Source organism: Cannabis sativa, chromosome 6 (assembly GCF_029168945.1).
Source record: "Cannabis sativa cultivar Pink pepper isolate KNU-18-1 chromosome 6, ASM2916894v1, whole genome shotgun sequence".
Lineage (NCBI taxonomy): Eukaryota > Viridiplantae > Streptophyta > Magnoliopsida > Rosales > Cannabaceae > Cannabis > Cannabis sativa.
The window spans coordinates 71,162,187-71,180,590 of record NC_083606.1 but is presented as its reverse complement, the minus strand read 5'-3'; the positions used below and the strand labels follow the sequence as shown (position 1 = coordinate 71,180,590).

Genomic DNA, 18,404 nt, shown 5'->3' with positions numbered 1-18,404 from the left:
AGTTGTGAAATGTGTTGCTTGTCTTTTAGTGAAGCTGATGATCCTTATTATTATGTTTGTGATTTGTGTGACTATTACGTGCATAAATCATGTAAAGAGCTACCAAAGCAAATCAATCACCATTTTCATCCTCACCACCCCCTCTTTCTTCTACCTGGTGTCAAAACAAATTGTCATTCATGTGGCCAGCGTGCGCCTAAAAAGTGGATCATGTTTGGTTGTGATGAATGTCATTTTTATATGGATGTTGAGTGCACCCAGATGTCATCAAATTCCATAATAACAACATGTTCTAATGAAGGCCAACATTGCATTCAACATTATAGCCATCCTCACTTGCTACAGCTTGTCAACCCATCATATGCATATGATATGAATGTTAGTTGCTTTGCATGTCATGAATCATCGGATGATTTTGGGGTTTATTATGGGTGTCTTAGGTGTAAGTATTTCCTTCATAAACAATGCATTCACCAATTACCTCAACAAATCCAATTCTCCCACCATCCTAATAATCACACTCATCTCTCCCTTCATATGAAATGGCAGTTTGGTAAATGCAATGTTTGTGGATACTCCAAACCAGGCTTATATTTTGATTGTCCTCACAATTGTAATTTTCAGTTGTGTTTGGAATGTGGTTTTAAAAGACAAAGAACCATTAGTTATGAATATCATCCACATATTCTTTGTTTTTTAGATAAAATACACACTACACATGATCGATGCAATGTCCATGACAATTGTATGAAGCAATTAGTCATGAAGTCTAATTCCAAGGAATTCAGTAAAACTGAATCCTCCATATTTGGATGTTTGGATTGTGACTTCAAACTCCATTTATTATGTGGTCCATTGCCTTCAGTCATAAAGCACGAGAGTCATATGCATTGTTTAAATCTTGTTGATTCATGCATTGAGGATATACTTTTGGAGACTATTACTGTGACATTTGTGAAGAAGAGAGAGATCCACGACTTCGAGTTTATTACTGTGGCCACTGCAAATATGTCGCTCACGTACATTGTGTAATCTCTGAGGTATGTCATAATTTGTATTATTAATTTAGATATTTAATATATAATATTTTAGTAGTTCTCTACAAATATTTGCTATAAAACGTCTATTATCTTTTCACTACAAATGATTGCTAACATATATGTTTACATATTTTCGTTAATATAAAAGTTCTCCTCGTATACATTAATATGTTTTCTCTATTTTCTTTTAGAATTTAGTTGTGGAAACATACAGCTCCGATCATCACTTAAACTAGAATTCCAATTAACCATTCAAACACATTGCACTCACACTGTCACAAACTTAGAGAGAGAGAGAGAGAGAGAGAGAGAGAGAGAGAGAGAGAGAGAAAAAATGTTTATTCTTTATTGCTTTTGAATAGGAAGTTTACAATGTCTACTCAATAACTAACTTGAATTACAAACTATACAATGTATTTATATTATAGGTGTCCAAAGTGGACAGGAAACTAGCTGTCATAACTGTCAAGACAGTTATGACCTAACTACTTTAACTGTATATTACAAGGATACAACAAATACAACAATTCTCCACCTTGACCTGTAATATACCTAGGGAAGAATCCTGAGATTTTTAGCCCTTGTTGTAGCTCGAAACATTCAGAATTTTGAGACACTTAGTGAACTTAGTAGTAGGCAGAGATTTTGTAAGCATATGTTGCATTGTTTTCAGTGGGGACTTTTAGTAGTTTGATCTTTCCACCTGAGATTATATCTCGAATAAGATGCATCCTTACATCAATATGCTTTGTTCTCTCATGGAACACTTGATTTCTACTGAGATGGAGAGCACTTTGGCTATCACATAGAACTTGTATCTCTCTTTGATTGATGCCAAGTTCTACTGTAATTCCTTTAAGCCAAAGTGCTTCTTTAACACTTCTGTGCAAGCTATATACTCTACCTCGGTTGTAGATAATTCCACTATAGATTGTAGATTGTATTTCCAACTGATTGTACATCCATTCAGTTGAAAAACATATCCAGATTGGGATCTCCTAGTGTCGATATCTCTAGCATAGTCAGAATCTACAAAGCCCCTTACTTCTTTTCCATTACAGTTGGCACCATAGATGAGCCCTGTAGTTGGGGTACCTTTTAGATATCTTATGATCCACTTCAGCACTTTCCAGTGATCCTTCCCTGGCTGTCCCATAAATTTTCTTACTATACTAACAGAGTAGCAAAGGTCTGGTCTGGTGTAGAACATTAAATACATGATACTTCCTACTACACTGGTGTATGGTATGTTCTCCATGTATGTGTGATCTTCATCTATTGCTGGAGCTTGAGATTTGGACAGCATATATTGTTGTGTATAGGGGTTGCAGACTGGTTTGAAATCTTGAAAACCAAATCTACTTAAGATCTTAGAAATGTAACCACTTTGTGTCAGCATTAGCCTCCTTACTGATCTGTCCCTAGTGATTTTCATTCCTAGAATCTTTCTTGCTGGCCCAAAGTCTTTCATTTCGAATTCTTGGTTCAACATCTTCTTAAATTTGTTTATTTCTCCAATGCTCTTGCTGGCAATGATCATGTCATCAACATATAGGAGAAGATAAACAATTCCTTTTGTGCTTTTGACATATACACAATTGTCATAGGCACTTCTCTTAAACCCTGCTCTTAGTACAAAGTCATCAAACCTCTTGTACCATTGCCTCGGGCTTTATTTTAGTCCATATAGGGATCTCTTGAGCAGGCAAACATGGTCTTCCTTTCCTTTGATTTCATATCCTCTAGGCTGCTTCATGAGAATCTATTCATCCAATTGTCCATGTAAGAAGGTTGTTTTTACATCTAACTGTTCCAGTTCAAGATCTTCAGTTGCCACAATGCTCAAAAGCAACCTGATTAAAGTGTGATTCACAACAGGGGAGAAAATTTCATTGTAGTCTATCCCCTTTCTTTGTGAAAAACCTTTGGCAACTAATCTTGCCTTGAACCTTGCTCTTGCAATACTTGGAATCCCCTCCTTATGTTTGTAAACCCACTTCCAGCCTATGGCTCTTTGTCCAACATGTCTTTAAATCATAATCCAGGTTTTATTCTTGCTCAAGGAATCCATTTCCTGGTCCACAGAATTATCCCACTCTTTCTTATCTTCAAATTGAATAGCTTCTTCATAAGAAGCAAGTTCTTCACCTTCAATGCCATCTATGCTGAGAGAAAAAGGCACAACATCTGCATAGTTCAGGGGCTTTTACTGCTCTTCTTTTTCTGTCTCTTACCAATTGATAATCAAGAGTGTCTTGTTCATGATCTGAAGCCTCTTCCACATCTTCTTCATGGCCTGCGTCTTCAACTACATTTTCATTTCTCTCTGCAGCTTCTTGATCTGGTTCCATCTCCACCTCAAACTGAGATTTCTCTTCATTCTCCTTTGCTGCAGCACTCCCAGCTTTTGCTGCAGCATCACCATTTTGTGAACTGATCAAATCTTTGTACATAGTTTTCACATCAAACACCACATCTCTGCTAATAAATTTTTTTTGATGATTGCCATCTTCAATGCTCCAAACTTTGTACCTTTTCACCCCTTCTGGGTACCCAAGGAAGATGCATTTCCTATCTCTGGGTTCAAGTTTGCCTTGTTTAATGTGAGCATATGCCAAACAACCAAAGATCCTTAGATGATCATAACTTGGAGAGCCCCCCATCCAGACTTCCAGTGGAGTTTCGAACTCAATGGCTGATATGAAGGACTACTATTAATTAGATAGCATGCTGTTACAGCAGTTTCTGCCCAAAATTTCTTAGGCAGACCTACATATATAACCATACATCTAACCATTTCAAGGATTGTTCTATTCATTCTCTTAGCAAGTCCATTTTGCTGAGGGTTTCTTGGAACAGTTAGATGCCTCCCAATGCCATTTTCTTTGCAAAACTGATTGAATTGTTCTTTTCAGAACTCCAATCCATTGTCTGTCCTCACCTTCTTAATTTTCCTCTCAGTTTAAGTTTCAAGCATAACTTTCAGCTCTTTAAACTTGTTAAGTGATTCATATTTATTTCTCAAGATAAAAAGCCATACATGTCCTAAAAAATCATCAATAAAGGTCAAGAAATACCTTGCTCCTCCTCTAGATATGGTTCTTGATGGGCCCCAAAGATCTGAGTGAAGATAATCCACACTGCTCTTGGTTTTATGTTTTCCAACTCCAAATTTTTCTTTGGTAGCCTTTCCCATAATGCATTGTTCACATAGATCTAGTTCTTTGATCTGATCTTTGCCATATACCCCTTTCTTACTCAAAACTTTCAGACCACCATGACTTATATGTCCAAGTCTCCTGTGCCACTTGAGAGTGAACACTGTTTGAGATTTTCATGACTAAATTGACTTGGTCTCTTTTAATACATCCTTGCAGCACATAGATATCATTGCCAATGGTAGCTTCCATAACACTTATTGACCATTTAATCACCTTTAACAGTCCCTTCTCAACCTTGACTTTGAACCCTTCATGATCAAGCATTGCAACTAAAATTAAATTTCTCTTAAGATTTGGAACATGTCTTACTTGTTTCAGTTCCACCATGTTTTCATTATCGATCTGCAACTTAATTGTTCAAATTCCTTGTATGGAGCAAGAATGATTATCACCTAACTTGACAGTGCCACCATTTTTGGATTGATAACTTGAAAATTGACTCTTATTAGGGAAAATGTGAAAAGAACATCTAGAGTCAATTATCCATACCTTATCCCTATTGTTCTTGGTGATCACAAGAACACTTGCACTGTCATAGCCATCACTATCATCACCATCTGAGACCACACCAGCATCTCCATCTTTCTTTAAGTTGTGATTCTTGAGAATTGGACAATCTTTTCTCAAATGTGATGGCTTGTTGCAGACATAACACCTTCTCTTAGTCTTTGAGTTTACCTTCCCTTTGCTTCGACTATTTTGTGCCTTGTTCCCCTTCTTTTGGAATTTTCCTCGAACCAGTAAGCCATATCCCTACATTTTCTTCTGAATTTTCGATTTCCTCTTGATTTCTTTCGAAATTAAAGCAGTGACCACTTCTTCTAATGTCAAAGAATTCTTACCATACATCATGGTGTCGACAAAATGGTCATACTGTTCTGAAGCCAGCGAATTCAAAACAATGATGGCCTGGTCTTCATCCTCAATCTTGATTCCTATTTTCTCCAAATCAAGAACGATCTTGTTGAAATCATCCAAATGATCTTCAATACTTTTCCGTGGGAACATTTGAAAAGAATACAACTTTTGTTTCAAGAACAACCGGTTTGCTAGAGATTTAAACATATAGAGGTTTTCTAGCTTGAGCCACATTCAAGTTGTTGTTGTTTCCTTGGACACTTCCCTGAGAACTCGATCATCAAGACTAAGAATAATCGCACTGTGTGCTTTTTCAAGAATCTCTATTTTCTCCTTCTCAGACAGAGTTGCAGGGAGTTTAAATTCTCCTAACAAAGCATCTTGCAGTCCTTGCAAAAGCAACAAAGCTCGCATCTTCTCTAAACTAATTCAAGATCTTCAAGAACACCTGTAGCTCTGATACCACATGTTGGAAACATACAGCTCCGATCATCACTTAAACCAGAATTCAAATTAACCATTCGAACACATTGCACTCACATTGTCACAAACTTAGAGAGAGAGAGAGAGAGAGAGAGAGAGAGAGAGAGAGAGAGAGAGAGAGAGAGAGAGAGAGAGAGAGAGAGAGAGAGAGAGAGAGAGAGAGAGAGAGAGAGAGAGAGAGAGAGAGAGAGAGAGAGAGAGAGAGAGAGAGAGAGAGAGAGAGAGAGAGAGAGACTAAAATTAGAGAGACAAAATGTTTATTCTTTATTGCTTTAGGATAGGAAGTTTACAATGTCTACTCAACCTCTACAAAAAAGTGCTACTTTTAGTGACAACTTTTTAATCACAACATAATTTTTTTGTGACTAAATGTGACTTTTGGTCATAACAAAAAACTACTTGTGACTTAAACATAGTATTTAGACACAAGTTATCACTAATTTACTTTTAGTCACTTGTACTTGTGACTAAAACCACATTTAGTCGCAACAAATTGTAATTTTTGTGACTAATTTAGCCACGGACCTTTTAGTCACAACATAGGGATGATAATTAATAATTAGTCAAAAAATTTTGTAGTACTAACTTGAATTACAAACTATATAATGTATTTATAGGTGTCCAAAGTGGACAAGAAACTAACTGTCATAAATGTCAAGACAGTTATGACCTAACTACTTTAACTGTATATTACAAGGACACAACAAATACAACAGTTGTCATTTAAATGTAGATTGTGAATTATGTTTATAAAGAGTTATTATTGTATTTTTTGATTACGTTCTAAATCATATATATTATTATTAATTGATGATGGAAATATTGCGTGGCACTCTCAAGTCTCACAGTACAATATTAATTTTTGGAAATATTTGTATAAACATGTACTAATTAATCAATATATGAAATCTAAAATATCAAGAGAAATACAATTTTTTTTGATGAATCAGGAATTTCATTGCACTATTAACTCTTTGATTACAAACTATGGCTCACAATGAGCAGACATATATACATGTAAATTGTGTGAAAAAATTATAATCTACTAAACCAATCTATATCCTTTTGATCTACACTTTTGGGCATTACACAAGTAATTCTATTTTTTACTAACCACTTGATTTCTTGGACAAGTATCTTCAACTCGGTATTCTCTTTGCACCAGAATTTTTTGTTCCTTGCATGCCATATCTTGTACACTGCAGCAGCTACACAAGCAGTGTAGCAATTCTTCTTGAACTTGCTCTGCTTTGCTCTATTAATCCCCCTTAGAATGCTCGACAGTAACTTATTCTTTGACTTCCATCCCAGCCAAGTTCTCAGTTCCCGTAGACAGTGCTGTGCAAAACTACACTCGAAGAATAGATGACACATACTCTCTGCTGCACTATCACACATCAGGCAGTTTGTATCAGCTACTATGTTAAATTTCTGCAATCTATCCCGAGTCCTCAGCTTTTCTTGTACAGCAACCCATAACACAAAGTTATGTTTTGGTATATTTATTCTACTCCAAATCTGCTTGCTGAGGTGATAGGTCCTCTGTTCCTGCATCATTTGTTTATAGACAGCAGATATTTGAAATTCTGATGTTGTAAATTGAGTAGGAGGGATAACTTGTTTCACCAACTCCTTTGTGCACACTACTCTCTTCCAATACCAGCTGCTATGCTTGGGAGCCTCATACCCCCACCAATCTTCATCTCCAATATATACCTTATGCACCCACTTTACCCACAGATTATCCTTCTTAGTAGCAATCGCCCACACGTGTTTTGCAACTGCAGCTTGATTCCATTTAGCAATGTTCTGGAAGCCAATCCCACCAACTTTTTTGGACTTGCACAGTTGCTCCCAAGAAATATTGCCTGGACCATTCATATTACTTCTCCCTGACGAAAGAAAGCTTCTACAAATACTCTCGATCTCTTTAATTACTTTCTTAGGAAGGATAAGGACTTGGCTCCAGTACATATGGATGGATAGAAGGACTGAGTTGATTAACACAGTTCTACCAGCAAAAGACAGGTTCTTTGAGCTCCAACACTTTGATTCTTGAAGTCATTTTCTCAACTAGAATTGAACATTCAGCTGATGAAATTCTCTTGGCACATATAGGCACTCCAAGATACTTGAAATGTAGGTTACTTCTCTGAAAACCCGAAGCATCTACCAGCCTTCTTATCTCATTCTCATGCATTCCACTACAATAAATTGTCGTTTTCTTCTTGTTAGGCTGCAATCCCGAGGTCATAGAAAACAGTTTAAGGCCCTTTAGCATCATATAGACACTCTTGAAATCACCCCTGCAAAATAACAAGACATCATCCGCAATGCTCAAGTGGTTTATTTTTAATCCCCCACATCTTTCATGAAACTGAAAGTCTTCTGTGTCACCTATTTTCTTCATTATCCTGCTAAGATACTCCATTCCCAGCACAAAAAGCAGAGGTGACATGGGGTTACCCTGCCTAAGTCCTCTCTTCGCTTCAAAAAAACCCATGTAGAGATCCATTAAAGAGAAGAGAAAACCTAGGAGTGGTGATGCAAGTCATTACCAACTTGATGAATGAACTTGGAAATTGAAAGGCATATAGCATTTCTTCTAAAAAAAACTCCACTCCATTGTATCATATGCCTTCTACAGATCAAGTTTAATCATACAGTTTGCCTTAGCATTTTTCCTCCCATAGTGCCTTATTAAATCTTGGCAAACCATGATATTATGAGCAATGAATCGCCCTTTTACAAACCCTCCTTGATTTTGAGCTATAAAATCTGGCAGTATAAGCCTCAACCTGCTACAAATCATTTTAGTTGCAACCTTGTAGAGTACATTACAACAGGCTATAGGTCTATAATCACTTACAACATTCGGGCATCTACTTTTTGGCACAAGATTAATTATCATTGAGTTCAGCTCCTTAAGTAAATGGACAGAGTGAAGAAATGAAGTTACTGCTTCAAAGATATCTTGTTTGATTAAGTTCCAATTATCCTGGTAGAACGAGCTGTTGTACCCATCTAGCCCCGGGGCCTTTACTGCTGGTATGCCAAAGATAACATCTTTTAACTCCTCCATTGTGTAAGCAGCATTAAGGATCCGACTATGTTGCTCAGTCACACACGCTCCTTTTCTGATTAAGCTGATGTTAACAGGCATTCTGTTCACCATTTTGGATCCCAATAATTCTTGATAAAAAGCTAAGAAAGCTTTAGTGATGCTCTCCGGATCTTCATGCCTTGTTCCATTCGCATCTGCTATAGATAAGATATTATTTTGCTGCCTTCTCTCTCTGATGCTTGAATGAAATATTGCTGAGTTTTCATCACCCTCTTTGAGCCAATGTAATCTAGACTTCTATTGCAAAAAGGAGCAGTAATCTTTATGGATCTTGACAAACCGTTCTCTTACTTCTTGTTCTTGAATTTGTAGCTGCTGGTTCAAAGGCTGCTGGTGTAGAAGACTTTGCACATTTTCCAGATCTTGCCTTGCCTTTTTCTCTGCTACATGGATGTCTGAGTAGTGCTCTTTATTCAGATTTCTAAAGAAAACCTTCAGAGCTTTAAGTTTTGACACTACTTGGAACATCTTTGTGCCTGCCATCTTTTGTTCCCATATCTTCTTAACTTCCAAATGGTAACTTGGATGAGAAGTCCACATACGGAAGTATTTAAACGGTTTTTTGCCACTTGCGAAATCAGGATAAGTATTTAGAATTGCCGGAGTATGATCAAACGCTCATTCAGTAAGAAACACAGCTTCAACCCTTTCAAATAGATCCATCCAAGATTGATTAGCCATGACCCTATCAATCTTGGAATAGATTCTATCTTTTGATTGCTGTTTGTTATTCCAAGTAAAGAAACAACCACTACTCTTCACATCTGATAAATGACAGTCATTCACACAATCTAGGAAAGCCGTGGAGTTCCCAAACTTAGCTCTATATACCCAATTCTTTCTTCTTTAAAGAGAATGTCATTAAAATCACCAAAAACTATCCATGGATCCTGAGTAGCAATACTACGCAAATCATTCCAAAGAATCTTCCTCCCATTTTCATCATTGAGACTGTAAACAAAAGTGGTAAAGAACTTATACTTTTTATTTACTGTCTCAATATGAAGATGTATCAATTGACTAGTACATTTGATGATACTAGTATTAAAAGAAACGGATTCCAAGCAATGAAATACAATTTTAGAAAATAAAAATAGAGCAACTCAAACTCGTGAGCAGTTATTTTTATACAAAAAATAAAAAATTGATTATATAAAATATTTAACACATATATATACACCAGATTTAAATGTTCACCAAATAAATATGTTTTAATTTAAGTACACCTCTATATTTTGTATAATGTATATATTGTTCACACATTCACAGATTTCATACTCAATAAATAAACAAAATAGTTTATATTATTAAAATTATAAATTTACAAATTCCTAAATTGAAATAGATGATAAAAAAAATAAATGTTAAATAATAGCAAAACGACTTATTTTATTTGTAAAAAAATAATAATTATATTTTACGTTTTATTTAAACTAAACAGTTTTTTTTAAGAAAAAAATTTGTGTTATTTTTGGTAATAATTATAATAAGATTGTTATATATATACATTGTATAAGTTTTTATAATTATTTTTTGCTGTATATATTTTATTAGTATTTCTAGTATACATATGAAAAAAATTCCTTCAATTTTTTTTAATAAAATCACACTTAATATAGTGTTTATTCAATGTCCAAAAAATAATATAAAAATTGATTGAAATTTCCTATTTTTTTTAAAACAAAAAACTAAAAATATCGGTTTTTTTTTTTTAAGAAAAAAAAAAAAAAGTATAAACACTGTTATTTACTATTTTTACTTTGTATAAAATATTTGAAATTTTTAGGTAGATGTATTATTTTTGCTCCTAATTAGGAGCATTTAATAAAGTGTATTTTGTTTTTAAAAAGGAAGAAAATAGAAATAGACATAATTAATTACTTAAAAATAAACTATTTTGTAATCATTAATCCATCAAAATTAATATATGAAGGGAATTTGAAAAATAAGTATTTAAAAACCAATGGAGCATTGAGAGATAATTAAAAAAATTGATTAATATAAAAACCCACTTTCTTGCACCAATATTTTTTTTTTTTTTTTTTGACAAAGTGATTTGAATCACTTATGAATTTACGACGCAGACGTCCGCCACCGACGCTGGAACCTCCTCGAACCAGGATAGCTCATCGTCTAACCGCAGAGCATGCTTTGCCAAACTATGGGCCGCTAAATAACCAAAGCGAGCCACATAGGACAAAACTGCCCCCGAAAATTTAGACAATAAAGCTATAACATCTTCAAACACCACTCCTAGCTCATTGAAATACACCTGAAAAAAGCCCAAAACCAGAATAAAACTTTTATTATAAAATTATCAAATTGACCAGAATCTACCAAACAACAAGAACTAAGCAACCAGAACCCCACTAAAAATTATTAGAACTAGCCAAAGGGATTACCCTTTGGCTAGTAGCAATTGAATTATAGCACACTAATTCATAACCTTCTTAAAGTCACCATCCTTTACTAAGATCATATCATCTAAAATAAATTTTAGTATGTAATTTAGTAAAAAATAATGAACCTAAATCCTACTACATAAATATATATAATGAAACTATAATTTGATCTATTTCTATTTATATCAATTATAGAAGTTGACTGCCATATTTGAAAAGATCTTCCAAAAACAACCTTGGAAAATCTAAACTTTTTGATTGACATTTCCAACAGGATAAAACTATTATTTGACTCTATTGGAATTAACTACTTTTTAAATAAATTATAATATGCTACTAGTAGTATTAAGATAGATAGATGTCAATGAAAAAAATAATGTTTATCTAATACTATCCTAATACTATATATAGCTATTTTTTATTATTATCTTTCAATACAATAAAATAAAGCTCAAACTTATTAAGCTTAATTGTCCATTTATTTCAGCATCTTATAGGATAAAACAAAATTTTTCAATTCATTATTAATGTCCCCTCTCTCTTATTGATGACGAAATCCCCACATTTATAATTTATACAATAAAATTATATTATTTTATATATCTATTTATGGTAAAAAACCATATTTATAGACAATATAAACAAATTAAAATTAACTAATATAATCACAAATCAATTCAGCTTAATTATTCTTATTTGTTATCTATAAAGATGGGTTGGAATACCACCATCATAACTAATACTAAACCTTCTAATTATTTTAGCCATTCGATTTACTAGAAATTATTTATATTCGTATCAATCTGAACAACAAAAAACAATAAAATCAATACTCATTAACCTTTACTATCCATTTATTTTAATATCTTCCTAATAATAGAATAAAATCAAAAATATTCCCAATTCACTTTTAATGTCTCCACCTCCCATTGATTATAAAATCTCCACATTTATAATTTTAACACCAAAAAATTATGTTATATATAATGAACCTTAAATTTATTGTCAATATAAATTCTCATAAAATGAACTAATTAATATTCACAATCCAATTTGAGTATTACGACTTAATATTTCCTTATTTAAAATTTTAACATATTTTAAAATTCATGAAATACTGATATGTTAACCAAATTACCCTAAATAATTAGGGGCCAGCCATATAATAGGCGCAAAAGCCTTGAAAGGCACCAAAACCATTATCAATGGCGCAACTCGACTATCAAACTGGCACTAAATTAAGTAATAATAATTTGCTAAATATAAATTTATAAACTATCAATAGGGTAGAAATACAATAGTTTAAATCAAGGAAATTAAATTAAAAGAAAAAAATATTTGTTTAATTATTTAAAATATTAAAATAAAAATTCCTAAAGATATTAAAATAAAATAAATACCACAAATTAAGAATAATAATAAAATTTATTAAAATAAAATATTAAAGAAAGAAATTTAAAATTTTTTGATTCAATAAATGAAAAGAAACAAACTTTACTGCTAAACATATAAAAGGAAAAATCAAGAAAAGATACTATTAATAACAAAAATCAAAATTATATAAATATAATAATAAATGTAATAACTATATATGAAAATAATAAATGTAATAAATATAATATATAAATTACCATAAAAAGTAATAAAGCTTAAACCAAAACAACCCAAATCATGTCTCCGGTTATTCCGCCACCACCCTCGTCATCAGAAAATGAAACTCTTTTAACTTTTTTCCGGTAACGGCTTTGCAGAACATCATCTGTTCCTAGAAATTCAGTCACAGAGAATTAGAAACTAATAATAATTTAAATATAAGAAAAGAAAACTCCCTTTAAAGACTAACAGAGAGACACCGGTGGAATGAGCGCCTTGACTGTCGAAGAAATATAGAAACAAATTTTGATTCGAAAAGGAAAACTTATGAACTATTAGAGCCTTATGAAATATAGAAACAAATGTAATAATTATATATATATATATGTATTATGTGTATAAAAATGGTCCAAAGGCTATCAGAGTTTACAAGGACTAAGAGCCGAAAGAATAATAATAATGAAAAGAAATACCCCGATCAAGATTTGAGAGTAATTCGTAAACAGTATATTTAGATCAGGCACCGAAACACATGAAGTCTGAAGCCTTACATGGACTAGAATAAGTTAATATGTATACAAAGGCATGAGACACGAAATATAAACATAAATGTAAGAGAAATCATATATATGCTTTACCTCTCTATCTCTATGGCCGCGTCATCTTATCTCCATCAATCTTATCTTACCTCTTTCAGAAACATTTCTCCTTTGAATAAAATTGAGTTATATTTGGCACCGAATCTCCTTGATTCATTCTAAAACCAAAACGAACCAAAAATCCAAAGCATATTTGATCAGCACCATGAAAAAAATCAGTGTTTCATGATCACATATATTGCAAATAGAAAAGGCCAATATTGCCAAAATCATAATATTTAGTAAAAGTAGAAGGAGAAGAAAAAGAATTAGGATGAAGAACACTTCAAATCCGATCTCCGTCTCTTCCTTGCTCTCTCTCAAAAAACTTGTTTTTGTCTCTTAAGTGATGCCTCTTGCACCAATATTGAATACATAATAAGTTTAGTTTCTAACATTTCAAATAATTATTTTTCTTTTTGACTTTGGATCATCCATGGTAATCTATTTTCTATAAAACCATTTCCTCATTACAAAATATTATATTAATTGACATTTTACTAACATTTTTTATTAGATAAAGAAAAAATACCATTTTTGGCCAAAAAGAAAATACCATTTTCGGCCAAAAAAAAAATACAGAAAAAAAAAAGTCAAAACTCACCAAAATGAAGCTCCAATCAATTCTCAAGCTTCCTTTATGTTGTATGAAGCTTACCCAAATATATTTCAATCTAAAACATTCCAATACAACCTATAATTTCATCATTTTACTAACTTGTTAGACTAAAATAAATTAACAACTATTAGGATAAGAATATAAAAAATAAATAAATAAATCAATAGTATATATTTAACTCACCTATTTTTTTATGAAATGGTTGTGATGAAAAAGAAGAAGAGCACATCAATTTTTGCTTGAATTTTTGGATTAGGGGAGAATGGCTGCCATTTTCGAATTGGGGGGAAGAAAATAGGGCTTTTTTGAAGATATAATAGAAAGAAGATGAAAAAGAGAGGTTAAAGGGTGGAAGGACGGGCTGGGCTTTTTTTTTTTTACCAATATCGTCGGGCCAATATAGGCCCGCCGTTATTGGTAACCACGGCTGGACCAATAACGACGGGCTTATATTGGCCCGTCGAGATTGGTCAAATTTTAAGTTTTACAATTTTTTTTTTTTAAAAAAATCAGGCCTATCTCGACACGCACATGCAAGCCCGCCGAGATTGCTCAAATTTTAAGTTTTAAAAAATAGCAATAACAGCGGGCCTATATGCTCAGGATTTTTTTAAAAAAAAATCAGGCACGTCGAGATAAGGCTGTCGAGATAAGTCTTTTTTTTTTTTGTAGTGAAAAATAAATATATTAAAAACCAAAAGACTGTTTAATATATTTGAACGGAAGTATATATTTTATTATTCCTAATTAATGTACGTAGAATAGTTTTTGTTATATATTTGTTGATTGAGTTTTTAATATGTAAAAAATAATTAGAGTTGTATGTTTAGGTGATGAATGTATTAAAAGGTGATATTAGAGATGTGAAACTAAAAGTTTTGGGAGAAGATGCTTGGGATTTTCCTAATAAAGACATTGACTATCCAACTACATTATCATCTTTGGTCACCTTAAACGACTTAATCCACAAATTATATAGTTATGAGCTATACATTTTGAAGTGGCATTTTGACTGGAATGAAGAAAAAGAAAAGAGTAAAATCATGAGTAATGATGATGATAAAGCTGATGAGGTTCTAAAACTTTCTAGTTTTACAGAATCTGATTTCATGAAGTTTATGTTGGATGAGTTTCATTCTTTCTTTGGGAGAAGTAAGTTGAAAATAAAAGGGAATGAGGTAGCATTGAAGATTGTTGATGTAAAGGGTCATATGGTACCTTTTAATTTGGCCTCTGTTATCAAATACTTGCTTCACAAACATGGAGATATTACTACCGACTCAAGACGTAGCCAATACTTCAAAGGCATTTGCTTTTACTTTGTATGTAAAGTGATGAAAGAGATGCATACTACTTTGGTCACTGACATCACTAAACGTCTTCTTCATCAATGGTATCATTACATAAGATTTGTAAGATATTACACAGCCTTTGAGGTGGGTTTTTTGGAGGAATCTCTATGGAAGATCACAAGATATTTCTATTACCAACAAGTAAGTAAAGTGCTTGAGACTGAGTTCCCAATGAAAATAGAAAAGAAGAAGGCTGAGTTGTTGAAGAAGATAGCTGAGTACGATGCTGGACTTGAGAACTGCAAGAAACTCTACGAGTGTTCTAGAAAAAAGGGAACCCTAAAAGAAGGCTTGGAAATGGAAAATAATTTCAGATGGAAGTCGGCAAGGGAAATTGGTTCATTAAAATAGAGACCAATCTCATTCTCATCTCATCAAATAAATAAAGGTATGAATATATAAACATATATTTTAACTATATACATAAAGGATAATTTTTGTATAGGGGCTTGGGTTCTTCTTTAGCCAATGGGAAAACAAAGAGTACTACTCACTAAACCCAGATTTGATAGTAGAGTTGGGATCAATCGATGCCTCCAAACTGAGCATTGTTATTAGGCACTAGGTGCTTAGCACCTTCTTGACATATCGCGTTGCGATTGGCTAGCAATACTCCCTAAAATTATTATATTAAACTATATGAGAATCGATACTGAGTTGGACCAATAGCAATATTGACACGTAGGAGTGTGTTAGGCACCACTGGTGACCTTTAGTATTTATCTATATTTAAGTAAGAGTCTTTATTTTTCTAAGGAAGAGAGAGAACATTACACACATTTGAAGGCTGTATAAACTAAAGTGCTACCCTCAATAATTAATTGACTTAAAAACATTCTTATAAATATTTATAAAAACTAACATTATTATTGTTATTATTATGACCTCCTCTTCTCCTTATACAGATCTCTGACACTTGAAAGAGAACAAATGAAGATTCATATATATGGGACTCGACAACTTTCTAAATTATTATTATTATTATTATTTCTTTCTGATTTGAATGTTGTTGAAAATTGAAATATATAATAACCTATAAATAAATATGTGTGTTGATCATGAACTTATTTATTTCATCATTATAAAGTTTCTGGGGTTTGATCTTTGTGGGTTTCAGTTTCCTTTGACGGAATTATTAGTTGATCTGTTATGGCTTGTTGTATTGTTTTTCCTATACATGGCTTTCTATGTTTTGCTTCTTATTATATAAACTTTGATTTTTTTTAATTACAAGTGTTTTTATTATTTTAAATATATTTTTCGTACAATATTAATTCAAATGTTCTTTTTTTTTAAAAAAAAAAAAAATATTGATGAATTATTGGACAAATATTGACTTCATTCAACACCCAAAGAAGGTTATCTTATCTATTGAGACTAATGTTTTTTTTTTTAAAGTTAAATAGTGGTATAAGTATTTAAAGTTTTAAATTTGTAAATGACATAAAGTAAATGTTTATTTTTAGCGGCATAAATACCTAATATTTGTAAAATTTTAATTTTTCACTAATTTTGTTACTACCTAAACTCTGTCATTGTCTTAAAAAGGAACATGTAAAGTCCAGATTCTATATAATTCAGTCTAGATAAAAACATGTAGTATGTTACTTCCATATGTTCTTTTAGTAAGTTCAAAACGGAGAGTGTATTGACAAACACTAGAGAAAACTTATATTTTTACAAATATCGAGTACTTATGCTACTAAAAATAAATAATATTGGGTTTAAAATTCCGTTTTTATAATTACCAAGTGAAATTATCAAACAATTTAAATAATGTGGAACGGCAGTAAAATTGTTTGAACAAAATTTACTTTTATTTTATCAGATACAGAATCTGACAAAACAGAAATATACTGCAGAAAATAAAATGAGACACAACATTTTATATGTGGTATCAGCAATCCTTTTGAATTGCTCCTAGTCCACGGAGCCATGTCCAGAGAATAAAATTTATTAGATGAATCTCAAGTGATTACAAAACCAAATTGACTTATACAAATACAGACTCCCTCTTTGAATTTGCCGCAATTATTGTAATCTATTCTTCTGATCAAATTTATGAGGTACCCAGAACTTGAACTCCTTTCAAATTGTAGCACTTGCACACTTCCTCCCGAAGAGTGAGTTACTTGCAATCTTTCTCCTGAAGAGTGTCTAATTTATACTTTTCCTCTCGAAAAGTGTCTCGTGAACTAGACTTCTCTCGAAGTCTGATGAACGATATCCAAGGTGTTCAACCTGCACATACAATTTCAACAAGAAACAATAAAGAATAACACAATAATACCATACTAAGAACTTGTTGGACTCAAGTTCTTCACACAACAAAGAAACTCTCTCTAAATTTGAAAGTAATTTAGCAAATAATACACCAAGGGTTCGTTTGGAACGCCGTATTAGGTCGTATTGTATTGTATTGTATTGTATTATATTGAATTATATTTTATGCAATATTTTTATGTAAAACTATATGTGATATAAACTTTTATGGATACCTAAATATATAATACTTTAGTATAAATTAAAGTTTAACATAGTATTATATAAAAATATGATATATAATTTAATTCAATACAATACAATACAATACGACATAATACGACGTTCCAAACAAGCCCCAAGAGAGATAACCAATACCAGCGACCTAAGGATATATATATTTATACACTTCAGAAACCCTAAAGGTCATGGAAAAGGAATCAAGAAACAAATAAGTCAATAAATAGAAAATCTTCCCAAGTCAGAATCTGTTTAAACAGACAGTCAGTCCGTTCAAACAGGTACATTAAACTTGGACAATTTTTCAGCAAAGTTTTCATAAACAAATTAATAAGGAAACTTATTAATTAACCTTTATCTCTACATGGTTTCTTGATTGAAAAATCAGATAAAAAAAAAATATGATTAAGATTTTCCTTAAAAATACAAAGATAATGTCAAACAATCCAAATAAAGAAAACTCATATTTATTCACAAATAAAGTCAAAAACTGATTTAAAAGACTTTTCATAGTAAGAAAAGAAAACATATTTTTGAAAATAATAAATGCACAAACAAAACCAATTTTAAAA

General features: G+C 32.2%; 1 protein-coding gene across 1 annotated transcript; it reads left to right on the top strand.

The window, feature by feature from the left end:
- The first annotated feature begins 762 nt into the window (after positions 1-762).
- LOC115695507 (uncharacterized) lies at positions 763-16,434 on the top strand. Its single transcript, XM_061118289.1, has 4 exons — positions 763-787; positions 922-1,040; positions 14,809-15,718; positions 16,236-16,434. Exons 1-3 carry the CDS (start codon positions 763-765, stop codon positions 15,679-15,681), a joined length of 1,017 nt encoding a protein of 338 aa, XP_060974272.1. The 3' UTR covers positions 15,682-15,718; positions 16,236-16,434.
- The last annotated feature ends 1,970 nt before the right edge of the window (positions 16,435-18,404 follow it).

Bases quoted from the DNA above. Each gene is read 5' to 3' on its own strand.
- LOC115695507 (XM_061118289.1), top strand. From the start codon at position 763: ATGAAGTCTAATTCCAAGGAATTCA. The intron at 788-921 runs GTAAAACTGAAT...TCATGCATTGAG, and splicing joins GTCTAATTCCAAGGAATTCA to GATATACTTTTGGAGACTAT. The intron at 1,041-14,808 runs GTATGTCATAAT...TTGTATGTTTAG, and splicing joins TACATTGTGTAATCTCTGAG to GTGATGAATGTATTAAAAGG.